This window comes from Dromiciops gliroides, chromosome 3 (genome assembly GCF_019393635.1).
Source record: "Dromiciops gliroides isolate mDroGli1 chromosome 3, mDroGli1.pri, whole genome shotgun sequence".
NCBI classification, from domain to species: domain Eukaryota; kingdom Metazoa; phylum Chordata; class Mammalia; order Microbiotheria; family Microbiotheriidae; genus Dromiciops; species Dromiciops gliroides.
In genome coordinates, this window is record NC_057863.1 from 646961273 (window position 1) to 646975609 (window position 14337).

Consider the following 14337-nt stretch of genomic DNA (forward strand, 5'->3'; position numbering starts at 1 on the left):
AAGGGAATCACTGTCACTTGTGGGGTCAAGAGTGATACACCTGAACATCAATCAGTCCAGGGGAAAGGTGATGAGGGCCTGAACCAGGACAATGGGGCCAAAAACAAGAGCTATCATGCAAATAAAAAGGACAAGATTTGGCAACAGACTGGAAATATGGAATGAATGACCATGAGGGGTTGGTTGGAAACCTGGGTGAGTGGGAAGATGGCAGAGATGGGGATGTTCAGAAGAAGAGAGGCCTGGGGGAGAGACCCCGAGCTCTGCTTTGGCCACGGTGACTCTCACACGTCCACCAGCCACGCCGTTTAAAATGTTTACTAGGAAGCTGATGGGGGGTGGTTGGAGCTCAGGAGATTGCTTTTCCTGTCTCCACAGCATCTCTCCTATGTCACCTTCTCTCCGCTCACAACAGCCACCTAGATCTAGTTTAAGCCTCAGGACTTCACCCCAGAATAACAAGTTACATCACTACTTAAGCGACCCCAGTTACCCCTATTACTGCTAGGGTCCAATAAACAGTCCTGTTGGCTATAAGAAAGGCCTTGACACATGGTTCTTTCCTACGCTTCTAGTCCAGTTTTTCCCCAAAGCAGTGCACTACAGCCAATGAGACAGAGCATACTATGACATAAATGATGTTACACAACCTAACAGCGTTGCACAGCACAGAAAGGGCCAGTCTTACGGTCAGGACGTCAGAGAATGATGGCCTTCGGCTCTATGGCCTCGGCCTACTATTATTTCATTAATCTCTCAGGGCCCTATGAGCTAAAAATGCAAACAACAGATAAGAACACAGGTTTAATTCAACTGAGTGCACAATATGCATCAGTGGAAGGAGTTTCCCTCACTGAGAGAAATAAATGTAAAAAACACCTATGGCTGGGCAGCGGATAGAGCACCGGCCCTGGAGTCAGGAGGACCCGAGTTCAAATCCGGCCTCAGACACTTAACACTTACTAGCTGTGTGACCCTGGGCAAGTCACTTAACCCCCACTGCCTCACCAAAAAAAAAAAAAAAGAAAGAAAGAAAAACACCTATGGTATGTGACAGCATCTGATATGGAATATACATACACACAGACATTCCTTCACCAGTGTACCTCAGCAGACAGTCTTTTTTTTTTTTTTTCGGAGAAATGAGCACTTTTATTTCTTTGTTTCACAAATAAACCGGCTGAAATAGTTGTTCTAGATGGGCTAATCGAACAGACCAAATCCCATATCTTCAACAGACTCCTCCAGCTCTTCTTTAGCTTCCACCTTGGCTGGAGCAGCAGCAGCAGCAAACAGTCTTCATGAGAACTGTTGTGGCTAAAAACCTCATCCCCCACAGTCTTCTGGTGAGAAGGAGGCTAGGCTGATCTGCACATCACACACACACAGGCCATCACTCCAAGCCTTTCCGGCTTGTCTAGATCTTGCCAGATACTGGACACCTGCCAACGGAGAAGGGAAGCTACCTGCCCAATCTCACAAGAGACTTTACACTCTGCCTTAGTCTCCAATCCAGCCCCACGGCCCTCAACGGAGTTCCTGACATACCACATTCCACCTTCCACCTGCAGGGGGTGCACCCTGGCCATCCCTGAGGCTTTTCAGCCCCTTGGAATCTCTGACTCAGCTGACAGCCCCCCTCCAATCTAGAAAAGGCCTTTCCTAATTCCCCTCCTACCCCCTTCCCCACAAAGAATGATCATCTTCCATCTACTCTGTAATATGAATCCTGTACATAGGCAAACCCCTGTTGTGAATTCCATGAGGGTAGGGGCTATTTCTGCCTTTCTATGTAATCCCAGTGCCTGGACAATAGCAAATGCTTAATAAATGTTTTTTGAATGACTGACAGGTTACAGATGGACCAGTAGAATCAGGAAAAACACTATGGGGGTCGGGGATCGAAGTGACTATAACAAAAAGAGAACCAAATGCTGCAGAATTCTACTGACCAAGCTGGGCTACAGAGAAGAAAGGCACTGTCAAAAGGGGATTTGGGGGGCAGCTAGGTGGCACAGTGGATAAAGCACCGGCCCTGGATTCAGGAGTACCTGAGTTCAAATCTGGCCTCAGACACTTGACACTTACTAGCTGTGTGACCCTGGGCAAGTCACTTAACCCTCACTGCCCAGCAAAACATTTTAAAAAGAGGGGGGAATTTGGGGGAGAACATAATGACTCCATTTGGTCCTCTATTGGCTGTTTTTGGGGGGATTTTTGCTTGAATGATGCCTCTTTGACTTGTACTGAATGTGTCTCCCCCTATTACAAATAGGTCTAGGAGCTCATCCCTTCTCTTTATCTCATCTGATAAGACAGTTCGGTTGTTTTCAGTCATGTCCAATTCTGTGACCCCATTTGGGGTTTCTTGGCAGAGATACTGGAGTGGTTTGCCATTTCCATCTCCACATCATTTTACAGATGGGGAAACTGAGGCAAGCAGGGTGAAGTGACTTGCCCATCACAAAGCTACATCTAAGGCCAGTTTGAACTCAGGAACATGAGTCTTCCTGGCCCAGGATTTAGCATTTCCTGCCTAGGTGCCCTATCGGATCTTGCCCAAAAGGGCTTTGTAAGAAATTTCCTTTTTGTTCTGCTCCCTGGGTCATGTAGCTCAGCAGGAGAGATGCTATACCTGCCATCTGCAGAAGTGAGACCCATATATCTATTACCACCTACTGCTGGAGCATGTGACACTCTTGAGTGGCTAAATAAATTGTAGCGTCCCTGTCTGTCTGTATCCCGTGCTGGCTGATTCATGCAGTGCCCAGCAAGGACCCAGACAATTCTTGCTGTGACAGCAGCTCCCCTCCTTCTGTGCAAAGGGGGTCAGGCAGGGGGGAGGGGGGACCTAGAGGCATGAAAGGCTGCACAGAACATCAGAATCTTTCAATGGTCTGTTATTTTGGCTGATCTCCACTCTTTCCCCTTTGTTATAAGTTATTGATCTCGTAGAAGGGAGGGGGGAATTCATTATGGAAAGCCTAACGATATTGATAAAATTGATTTTTTTTAAACAAAGGCATAAGGAAATTCCACAACAAATTGAAGAAAGAAAGAAAGAAAAGAAGCGATAGGATTAGGGGCCTCTGAGGTATCTTCTATGAATCTTCCCAGCATGGGGTCCCCAGGGGAAGGATGGAGGGAACTGCCAGGGGAGTTCATAATTCTCAAAACTTCTTTTTTAGTTATTTTTCTAAAGGAAAGCAGTGGGGGACCTGGACATCTGAGTTCCCTTCCTCTCAAATGCGTCCTTACTGGGCTGCCATTAGCCTGGGCTCCCGTTTCCCTGGAAAGGTTCCAGACTGGACTGTCTTCCCAGGTCTGGAAGCCTTAAGGAGCCACTTGTAAAGTCTGCCCCGGCAAGAACGAAGTCATTTAACAAACAACTGAGGGCACCAGACAGAAAGGCACTAGACTCAAAACCTAGAGAAGAACATTAAGGGCAACAAGACAAAGGTCTATTTCCCAGACATTAATATCCAAAGAATGTTTTAATTATTTTATTAAGCACCTACTGGTACCCAATCAGGTAATAATAATCACTAACATTTATATAGCATTTAAAGGTTTGCAGAGTGCTTTACAAGCATCATCTCATTTTATGCTCACAACAAGGAAAGAGGGGGTCATCAATATCCCATTTTACAGAGGAATCTGAGGCTGAGAGAGGTTATGAACTCAACTCTTCCCAATTTGACCTGCGGCCTTAAGAACAAAGTGCCTACAGTGAATTCAGATTCTCCCCTAGGAGCCAGCATCCCCTGCCTTGGTGGAAAGGCCAGACCCCAACCCAAGCCCACTCTAGGGCTGCAGGTGTCCCAACTCACCAGCAGCTCTCTAGCCTGCCCTACTGGTAAAAACTGGAATGCCCACATCCAGCAGCCTCTGCCCTGCTATTCCAGGGGAGGGAAGACTGTCCCCATACACAGACTCATGAATTCACCAGGAATCTCCCGCACCCAGTCTTGTGAATGACAGCATCTGCAGCATCTCCAATACAACCCAGCGGGGTGTCCAACACCTAAGGTGAGGCTTTAATAAATGACTACTGTCTTCTCCCACCCCAGAATGCTCAAACCTCTCCCCACTTCACCCAGGACCACCAGACAGGCTGCTGAACCTATTTCAGTATCCGAACATCCCTGGAGGAAAGAGGGCTCCAAGCCCAGCTGAACCTCGACCCTTCTGCCAGAGGAAGAGTTTCCTTTATTAAGCAATTGCTTACATCTGTAGAGCTATTAGAACACGGCCAAACATCAAAGAACCAACTCACCCACCGAATCCCAGGCTACTGCCAAGATAACAGCTTACACATGGGGCACATCCCTCCACGAGTGCCACCCACAGGGCAGGCAAGGGAGCCCTAGCTGCAGCAGCAAAACACACAAAGGGAAACACCGGAGGTGGCAAGTGCCAGACGGAGCAAACCATCACTGCCACGACCTTCCCCGGGGGCCCAGCGCCCGCAGCCCAGGCCCAAGCAACGAAGCTCGTCCGGCTTCCAGCCGAGCACCCCCGGGAGAGAAGGGCTCCCTTCTGAGCCATCACAACCAACAACTTCTAACCAGCAGCCACCTGAAAAGCAGGTACGCCCAGAGTCCTCAGAAATAACGGCGCCCCCATACCACAGGCCTGGCCTGCGCCCCCCCCCAGGAGGCGCTTTCCATCCACTGCCTCTGCAGCCCCAGGAGCAATCCCCCAGGAAGGACCCCCGATCAACTGCCCTAGCAGCCCCCGAAACCGTCCCCGCAGCAGATGCCTCCATCAAGCACCGCGGCAGCCCCAGAAGCCAGTCCCCCAGTGGGTGCCTCCAACGACTGCCCCCGGAGCCATTCCCCCTTTCTGGGGAATGTGCCTCCAATAACTGCGGCAGCCCCTCCCCCAGCTGCCATCTCTTCCCCCATCAGGAGGTGCCTCCATTAACTGCCCCAGCGGCCCCTGCAGGCATCTCTCCCCCGACCAGGAGGAGCCTCTAACAACTGCCTCAGCAGCCCCCGCAGCCATTCCCGAAGACCCGGATGGAAAGTCCTCCCCACCCCGACCTCGCACAGTCAAACGATTGTTCGGCGTCAAGCACAGACACGTCTTCTCCACAGAAATAGCGTTAAGGAAGGTTCATTACCCTCTGCGCTGCCGTCGCCGCTGCCCAAGGCCGCAGGGGCCCCGTCCATCCGACCAGCGGAGCAAGGTAGCCGCCGCCAACGCCGCTCTGACGCAGGCACCGAAGGCAACCGTTTTTTTGCCCCGTGACGTAACTTCCGTCGGGCAAGGCGCGGGAGGGAGGGGGGAACATGCGCGTTGCTACTCGGCCACTATTTCCGGTCAGCTAACGCCTTTACTAGAGGCTTTTTTTTTTTGATTGGCTGCGGAGCCGGAACTGGGGACGTCTCCCGAACTGAAGAGTCAGTTTCGGGGTGGCCTTTCTGCCAGTTGTCCTCAGCCGCCCTAGGTTCTGATCTCCTCCGTGGGGTCCCTCCCTCGCCAGAGGCTCGTTCTCTCTCAGGCCCCGAGGCCCGCGGCACGGAAGGAAGGGAGAAGCAGGCGAAGTCGGGCGGGCTGGCGGCCAGCGGGGAGCTTGGACCCCGCGGCGGCGCCCGGGAAGGCGATGAGGGGTCCTTGGGGCTCCCGTCCAGGCCTCCGACCTCCCCGGGCCGTGTTCCCAAACCCCCTCTCCCGGTGAACTGTCAGAAGCGGGGAGAAGACGGCCCGGACCCCGAGGCGCAAGCCGAGGACTGGACGGGACCCCCGAGGGTTCACCTAGAATCAGAAGGGGGCTAGTGAGCTGGGCCTGGGTCAGGATGAGCCATACCCTCCCCATAGCCGTCATTGGCAGGGGGAGCTTGAAGGCTCTGCCTCCTGATCTCTGCCCCTCGGCTTCCTTCCAAGCTCAGCTAGTCCCTCCTCTTAGAGAGATCTCTCCCAGTCCTACCTACCTACCTACAAGTCCCATCAACTTAGACTGTACAAAACTTGTTTGTACCTAGTTGTTTGCATGTTGCCTCCGCCATTAAACTCGTCCTGCCGTTGTAGCACAAGTACCTGGCTGGCACTGGATTCTTATTTCAAATTTAAATTTAAATTTTATTTTATTTATTAGGCACTTAAATGCTAGTTGGTTGACAACTGTCAGGGAACTGCTGGGATTTATTGGATAAGAGTGACATTCTTGTTCAAATCCGGCCTCAGACAATAGTTCCTAGCTGTGTGACCCTGGACAAGTCACAACCCCAGTTGCCTCACCAAAAAAAAAAAGAGAGAGAGGCATTCTCAGATCTGAATTTTAGGAAAATTCATATTGGTAGCTGTGGGCAACAGGGATTGGAGCAGGGAGCAACTTGAGACCAGAAGACTGATTAGGAGGTTACTATAATAGTGTACAGAAGTTACAAGGGCTTGAGGGGGTCGGAGGCAAGAGAAGAGGAGCTGGGCTGAGAAAGCATTCCAGAGAGGGTAGGAGAGATGTGGAGGCAGAAGGGACAAGATGACACTAGATTGGAGGTAGGGATGTGGGCTGAGAATGAAGAGCCCAAGAGAACACTGAGGTTGAGAAGGGGTGACTGGGAGGACAGTAATAAGTTTAGAAGGGGTTTATTTGGATGGGGGGAAAGATAATGTAATGAAATTTTCAGGAGATCACAATCCACCCATGATTGCTCATTCTGTGCCCCACCAGAAATAAAAAAGGGGGCAAAGAGTTGGAGGCTGCCTTCTGAACGATGAGATACTGGAGGGGAGAAGTGGGTAAGCTGAGGCAATGGACTTTTCCAAGTGGCATCTGTGGTACTAATCCTGTGGGTGCCCAGACAGCATTAGATTTTAGCTCTTGAGAGGCCAACACCTGACTAAGGAAGGATGACTGATGGTGAGGAAAGTTGGAAGTTGGACAGTGTTGAGGGATAAGGATAGCTATAGTTACCTATAAGACAAGCTCCACAATTAGCAATGTCAGGGAGGAGAAGATAGAACCCATCTTCCTATATTCCAATGAATTGATTACCTACACCTTGGTGGTCTCCCTACTTGGGAGACCACTGCCTTGAATATTCACTGTAGCCCCAGGTCAGCAAAGCTAGCCTATCCATAGTGAAGTGAGCCTTCAGCCCCATCTGTCCCCATCAGCATCTTCCTCTAAGCCCAAAGTCAAAAACTCCCAAGTGAAAAAAATGCTCCCAACCCAAGGGGACACCTAGCTTGCCGCATCCCTTGGCCCTCAGACTAGGCATCCTGCTTGATTTCACTCCCAATTCATAACTCAAGGACCATTTTCCTCCTAGTTTACATCTGTCCACCCCGAACTGTTCAGGCTTGTGTCCTTTGAAATGCTGGGGGGGGAAGCCTGTCTCAGTTCTAAGTTATTGGGGAACTTAGGGTTTCTAATATATTGCTACTTATAAATTAAAGGCTATTGCAACAGTTTTGGCAGCAAGCATTTATTATTTGACTGCATATAAAACCCAGCATAGAATCTCAGAAAGGGGGGGGCTGGAAGAGTCAGCCCCGGGGTAAGCATAAGGTAAGTCCCTATCAGGGACAAGCATGGCAAGAAGAGAGAGCGACGCCCCCGCCCCCAAGGATTTCTATCCTCTCTCAGGTAGAGGCGGGTCCCCATACATTGATCTGAGCCAATTGGCCAATACCATTCGATTCCTTTGATTGATAGGACTTGGGGGGTACCCAAGGTGAATTACCTTCCTCTAGAAAGTCAGGAAAGTCAATCTGCATTCCTTTTGTTAAGCTGCAGGCTCTTTCCCAAGCTGGGGAGGGAGAGAGCAGCTTCTGGATTTCTCCATTATTAATAATTATTTTCACAGGCTGCCGACGGATCCCCAATAAAGTATGGGGTTAATAGTACCTTCAGGTGTAAAGTGACGGGAAAGGGTATCAGGAGGAAGATTTTTGGACAATGGGAAACCTTCAATACCCAAATCAATGTGTTACTCATGGGAGGAATTTTAGTCTGCTTAGAAGAGATTGGGGAAGGAGGGGGATGGAGAATGTATGATAGTGAATGAATGGATAAATAAATTCTGTAAAAGCATTTATCAAGTACTTGCTTAGAACTTTCCAAGTCCTGGGGATAACATGCAAAAAGCAAGATAATCACTATCCTCAAAGAGTTTATCATCTAAAGGGGGAGACAATCAGGTCTTCCTGACTTCAGGGCCACTGCTTTGTCCACTGTGCCACCTAGCTTCCCCTGATCTTTGGTCTAGACTTGACCTCAAATTCAGCCTCAGACACCAGCTATGTGACCCTAGGCAAATGACCTCACCATTATCTGCCTCAGGTTTCTCATCTGTAAAATGGAAGTCAATTATTACTTAATAAATCATTATTAAATAGCATCTACCTTCCTGAGATAATACAAAATTCTTTGCAAACCTTAAAATGCTGCATAAATGCTGTCATCGTCTAGGATCCTTGGGACTAAATGCAAACATTGCCTGGACTGGAAGGGTGGATGCCCCAGAACCAAAGTTCCCACTGCTCACCCAGCATGCAGGGGAGTTAGGCCTCAAATCTGTCCAGTGAAAGAAAGTTCAAGTGGAAAGGTCTGGGACTCAACGTCACAGAGCCTGAGGAGGCAGTTGCTCATGAGGGGGAGCTCAGAGCCTGGCAGTCTCAAAGGACAATCAGCCCCTGGAGACTCTCCTCTTCCTGCCAAGCTGGGCACCATGTGCCCAGCTTGGGCAGTCACAGCTTCGGCAGCACCTGGGGACTAAGAAGAGAGAGCTCTGAGGGAGGGAGACCAGAGACAGGGGGATAAGCATGATGAAGACACCAAGCCCCTCAACCCCACAATGAGCAACTCACCTTTGCTTGATCCTTCCTCCTAATCTTTGCCCCAAACCTGCAGACACAGGTATGCCAGCCTAATTAGTCCAACATGTGCTCCCCCCCACCCCCAGTCAGAGACAGCCCCCGGTCCAGGCCTCTCCTCTTGTCCAAATCTTTCCCCTGTTTTCTCTGAGTCTCAGAGAAAATCTATTTGACTGTAAGCTCCCTGCGGGCCGAGACTGTTGCCTGCCTCTCCGCCCCCCACCCCCCAACACAGTATCTGCACATGGATGGCCACAGCTGATGCCACTGTATGCTGGTGGCTACAACTCTGGACTGAGTCAGGAAGACCTGGCTTTATATTCCAACTCGGGCACCTCCGAGCTGTGAGACCCTACATGATGAGCCACTTAAACTTTTTCATCCTCAGTTTCTTTAGCTGTAAAATGAGGCTATGAATAGTACCTACCTCCAAAGACTGTTGGGAGGATCACGTGAGATCCAGGTACAGCCAGTTCTTCCTTAATGTCAGTGGGACTATGGCAGGCTTGACCCTCCCCCCTCAAGGTGGCTCCATGTGGCCCCAGCCTCTCCATAGCTCTCACCCACCCCCTACCCAAAGCCCAGCTCTGACCACTCTTGCCCACAGTTCTCTCTTTACCTAAATTTGCATTCCATCAATTTGACTCCCCAGCAGCTGGTGGCAGGACTCCAGGGCCTGCCAGGCTCCGGCTAAGGTTCAAGCTCTGGCCCCCTGGAGTTGTGGCAGCAGCCTGGGTGCCAGGGTTCTGCCCTCCAGGCACCGCAGCCCCTCCTGATGCCAGGCCGCGGAGCCACAAATGGGGCTGAGCCACCGGAGCCCTGAAAAGGAGGGGGAGCAAGAGCAAGATTGCAAATAGAAAAGCACCATATAAATATGGGTGGATCTTAATCAGACATGAGCTGGACATGGTGCTTACTAAGGTCTTTCTTTTCCCAGGACAGGGTGACCCGGGCTTTGTCCCAGGCTGCTGGATTTAGAGGGAGCCTAGGGACCTTCAGCAAGAAATAAGCATTCATGCTTGGTAGTTAGTTAGCAAAAATCATCAAACTAAGAAGTTGTTAGTGAGCAGGTATTTATTGAGCACCTACAATGTTCCCAGTCAGGCAGCTAGATAGCTCAGTGGATAGGGGCAGCTAGGTGGCGCAGTGGTAAAGCACCGGCCCCTGGATTCAGGAGTACCTGAGTCAAATTTGACCTCAGACACTTGACACTTACTAGCTGTGTGACCCCGGGCAAGTCACTTAACCCTCATTGCCCTGCAAAAAACAAAACAAAACAAAACAAAACAAAAAACTCTATGGGCAGGGGCAGCTAGGTGGTGCAGTGGATAAAGCACCAGCCCTGGATTCAGGAGGACCTGAGTTCAAATGTGGCCTCAGACACTTGACCCATACTAGCTGGGTGATCCTGGGCAAATCACTTAACCCTCATTGCCCCACCAAAAAAAATAAAAATTCTTTCATCCTTCATAAAAGGACTCAACAAAAGAGCTACTATTAAGAGCAGCTAGGTGGCGCAGTGGATAGAGCACCGGCCCTAGAGTCAGGAAGACCTGAGTTCAAATACAGCCTCAGACACTTAACACTTACTAGCTGTGTGACCCTGGGCAAGTCACAACCCCAATTACCTCTCACACACACACACACACACACACACACTAAAAACTCTATGGGCAGTATTGGCATGCCATGGTCCACAGGGTCACAAAGAGTGGGACACAACTGAGAAGCAACAATGTGCCCATTACTGTGCTAAGATGTCATTCCTCCAAGGCTGGGATTCTCTTCTTCTTCACTTCCACCTCTGCTTTCCATAAGTACCAGCTGAAATGTCACTTCTACAAGAAGTCTTTCCATCCCCCTTAATGTTATCACCTTCCCTCTGTTGGTTATTTCCCATTTATTCTGTAGGCACCTTAGCTAGTCATGGTTGTTTACTTATTGCCTCCCCCATTAGAATGTCTAATTCCGGGGCAGCTAGGTGGCGCAATGGATAGAGCACCAGCCCTGGAGTCAGGAGTACCTGAGTTCAAATCTGGCCTCAGACACTTGACACTTACTAGCTGTGTGACCCTGGGCAAGTCACTTAACCCCAATTGCCTCACTTAAAAAAAAAAAAACATTAAAAAAAATTAGAATGTCTAATTCCTCAAGGTCAGGTACTGTCTTTTGCCTTTCTTAGATCTCCAGCATTTAACAGAGTGCATGGCACACAGCAGGTGCTTAATAAATGCTTGTTGACTTAGCATGCCCTGCTGTAAACATCAAGTATAATATTAGTATTATTTCTTAAATACATCTGAGCTACTGTAACAATAACATCATAATTTCACCTCTGCACTAAAACTGTGTTAAAGAGGATATAGGAAAATGTTACAGTCTCTTTAAGTACGGACAGAAGCTAAAAGATACAGTTGTAACCTCTATTCTAAGACCAAACTGTCTGTGAAATCTAAATGTCTGGGACTGTGTTCTCAGAAGAGAAGATAAGTCTCTACAATTACAGTAAGGGTTTGAGATTGTTGTCACAGCTAAAATATTATTAAATCAGTATCTGTCTTTGTTTTGTGGTTGTCTTTATTGTTTATACATTGTATGTGCAATAGATTAAATATATTTAATAAAGGATTTATATATAGACCATATATAAGTAGCTGTTACCTGGGAAAGGAGATTTCTCTAGTTTATTAAATAAAATATTTGATGAAGTTGGGTGTGGCTCTGATCTCAGTTGATTAAGAGATGTGTTGAAATTGTACTAATAAGGAAATATACAAACATAACATTGTATTGTCCTAGAGCTCATGATGATAATATTAAATATGAAAACTAGTCAAATAGCAGGCTTTGTACTGTTGGAGATGTTTTCCATTTCCTTCTCCAGCTCTTTTTTTTTTTAAATAATAAACATTTTTATTTATGGTTTTGAGTTTTATCCCTCCTTCCCCTCCCCCCTCCCTGAGGTAGTAAGCAATGAGATATGGGTTATACATGTGTGATTATGTAAAACATTACCATATTAGTCATTTTGTATAAGAAAACTTGAAAAAAAGAAAAAAGAATGAAAGAAAATTAAAAAGAGCATGGTTCAGTCTGTGTTCAATCAATATCAGTTCTTTCTTAGGAGGTGGATAGTATGTTTCAATAATCTCTTGGGATTGTCTTGGATTGCTGAGAACAGTTAAATCATTCACAGTTCTTCATCAAACAATATTGCTGTCTCTGTGCACAATGTTCTCTTGGTTCTGCTCACTTCACCATACATCAGTTCATACAAATCTCCAGCTCATTTTGTGGATGAAGAAAGGTAAACAGGATGAGGTGCCCAGGGTCGCACAGCTAGTAAGTGTCTGAGGCTGGATTTGAATTCAGGATTTCCTGACTACAGGCCAGGTGCTCTATCCACTGCTCCACCTAATTGCCCCTGGTCTATGTAGTGGTTGAAGCCAAAGTTTTGTAGTTAACAGTGAGTCTCCTGGGGCAGCTAGGTGGCGCAGTGGATAGAGCACCGGCCCTGGATTCAGGAGGACCTGAGTTCAAATCCGGCCTCAGACCCTTGACACTTACTAGCTGTGTGACCCTGGGCAAGTCACTTAACCCCAGCTGCCTCACCAAAAAACAAAAACAAAAACAGTGAGTCTCCGGCAGAACCAGGAAGAGATTCAGGCAAAATGGTGACATTTCCAGCACAACAACCAATCTTCTTCAGAGCTTGAGGTTAATTTGAGTTTGATTTCTAGATTCTGGCTCTCCTGACTCCCTACTCTGGAAATCTCACAAGCTAATGCCACACCTATAGTCAAGTGCCAGTTCTCCATACATGGTAGCATCAATCAGTAGGAAACCATACATTTATATACACACTTGAAGACCATTGGTTCTTAAGCTAGGGTCCAGCTTAATATTTTGATGACATGTTCTAGATATTTAGTTTCCCTCATAATCTTATGCATTTCTTTTTTTTTTGTGGGGCAATGGGGGTTAAGTGACTTGCCCAGGGTCACACAGCTAGTAAGTGTCAAGTGTCTGAGGCCGGATTTGAACTCAGGTCCTCCTGAATCCAGGGTCGGTGCTTTGTCCACTGCGCCACCTAGCCACCCCCTATGCATTTCTATCTAACCATTTGAAAACATGTTTAACTCTGAGAAAGGACCTATAGTCTTCACCTGACTTCCAAAGGGGTCCAGAGACAAGAAAGATGAACAACTCTCGCAGATCCAGACCTGAGATATGTCCTCCAGATACGTCCAAGCCAAGCCTGGGCAGGACCAGCTTCCCAAGGGCTGTCCCTATGAAAAGACCTGGGCTTGCCACTCATGCCACTTATAGGTGGGGCTCCTTGTTCTCTTGCTACACACAGTCATATAACAACAGGGACACCTAAGCATTAAACCCAATTACTGTTGATGGCAACACCATCTTCCCAAGTTAAACTCAGTGTCATTTCCAACTCCTCACTCTCACCATCCCCTCCCTGTATCCAAACTGTTGCTAACTCTTGGCAATTCTTCTTCCAGAGCTCCTGAATATGAAGTACCATGAGACGACACCTCCCTTTCTTCTTTGCAGTTGTGGGAAGCAATGGGTGTGGAGTATTCCATCCATATAATGTCAGCCTTTTGACTGTTTCTCAGTGCTGGTTAGTTTTCTAGAACTTCACACACACACACTTCCCTTTTATATTCTTTATTATAAGTGAAGGGTCTCTAGAAGAGACAATCTTCTAATTGTGAAATGTAAGGGATGTTGAAACAAAAGATATCAATATATTTTAAAAATTGGTTTGAAGGCAGATTTTTCAGGCAACAAAAATGCCAGCTGGGCTTAGGTTTGAACATTTTAAGCAGCTATGTGACCTTGGGTAAATCACTTAATCTGAGACTTGGTTTCCTAAGGGGTTCATCATGATGATTTCTTGTCCAAGCTCACCTCCCCTGTGGGGAACAAATGAGAGAAAAGACAGAAGTGGTGACTGGATCTCTTTCCAACCCGTGGGGCTTGAACCTTTTAGTTGGAAAGGCTGAAGACTGATAATCAGATTAGCTAGAGGAAAGCCCTCATGACTGATCCTGCCCAGCTGGGTAGAACCCCTACCTCTCCTCCCTGCCCAAGGTGTGCCCAGGGCACACTCCCTGCTTTCCCAGGAAGGCTGAAGAAGACTTTAGTCCAAACTGAGCTCTGTTCTATCTGACACTCACTTCATTCTGCTAACAGCAGACACTCAATAAGGAATGAGAATCCACTGGGGAATAAGAATCCAATGGAGAATCCACTGCCCACTGGGGGTATGAGGCCTAGGTCCCATCCTTCTCTAATAGGCATGCAGGTGGTGTGGGTGCCTGGAGGAAGCCTCTCTGAGCCCTGCTACAGGGGACAAGATAACCAGGGCCTTTCTCAGGGCCCCACACATTTGGAGTTGCCATACAGAAAGAGTGCAGCCAAACACCTAATTAGAAAGAATAATTGGGGGCAGCTAGGTGGCGCAGTGGATAAAGCACCAGCCCTGGATTCAGG

The 14337-nt window shown here is 48.1% G+C and overlaps 3 protein-coding genes across 4 annotated transcripts in view; all 3 read right to left on the reverse strand.

Annotated features, from left to right (window-relative positions):
- LOC122746330 (zinc finger protein 260-like) overlaps positions 1-5162 on the reverse strand; it is a 266515-nt gene extending 261353 nt beyond the window's left edge. Inside the window, exon 1 of the mRNA XM_043991856.1 lies at positions 5126-5162. The gene's annotated coding sequence lies outside the window, so the exon portion shown is untranslated. The remainder of the gene's footprint in view (positions 1-5125) is intronic.
- The window catches only part of LOC122746331 (zinc finger protein 260-like), a 193889-nt gene extending 188712 nt beyond the window's left edge, over positions 1-5177 (reverse strand). Inside the window, exon 1 of one of the 2 annotated variants that reach the window (XM_043991857.1) lies at positions 5126-5177. The gene's annotated coding sequence lies outside the window, so the exon portion shown is untranslated. The remainder of the gene's footprint in view (positions 1-5125) is intronic. The other variant, XM_043991858.1, reaches the window with a different exon arrangement.
- The window catches only part of LOC122746326 (zinc finger protein 665-like), a 117681-nt gene extending 112415 nt beyond the window's left edge, over positions 1-5266 (reverse strand). The window contains exon 1 of the mRNA XM_043991850.1: positions 5126-5266. Within this exon, the coding sequence (XP_043847785.1) occupies positions 5126-5174 (49 nt within the window). The 5' untranslated portion in view covers positions 5175-5266. The remainder of the gene's footprint in view (positions 1-5125) is intronic.
- Between the last annotated feature and the right edge of the window lie 9071 nt (positions 5267-14337).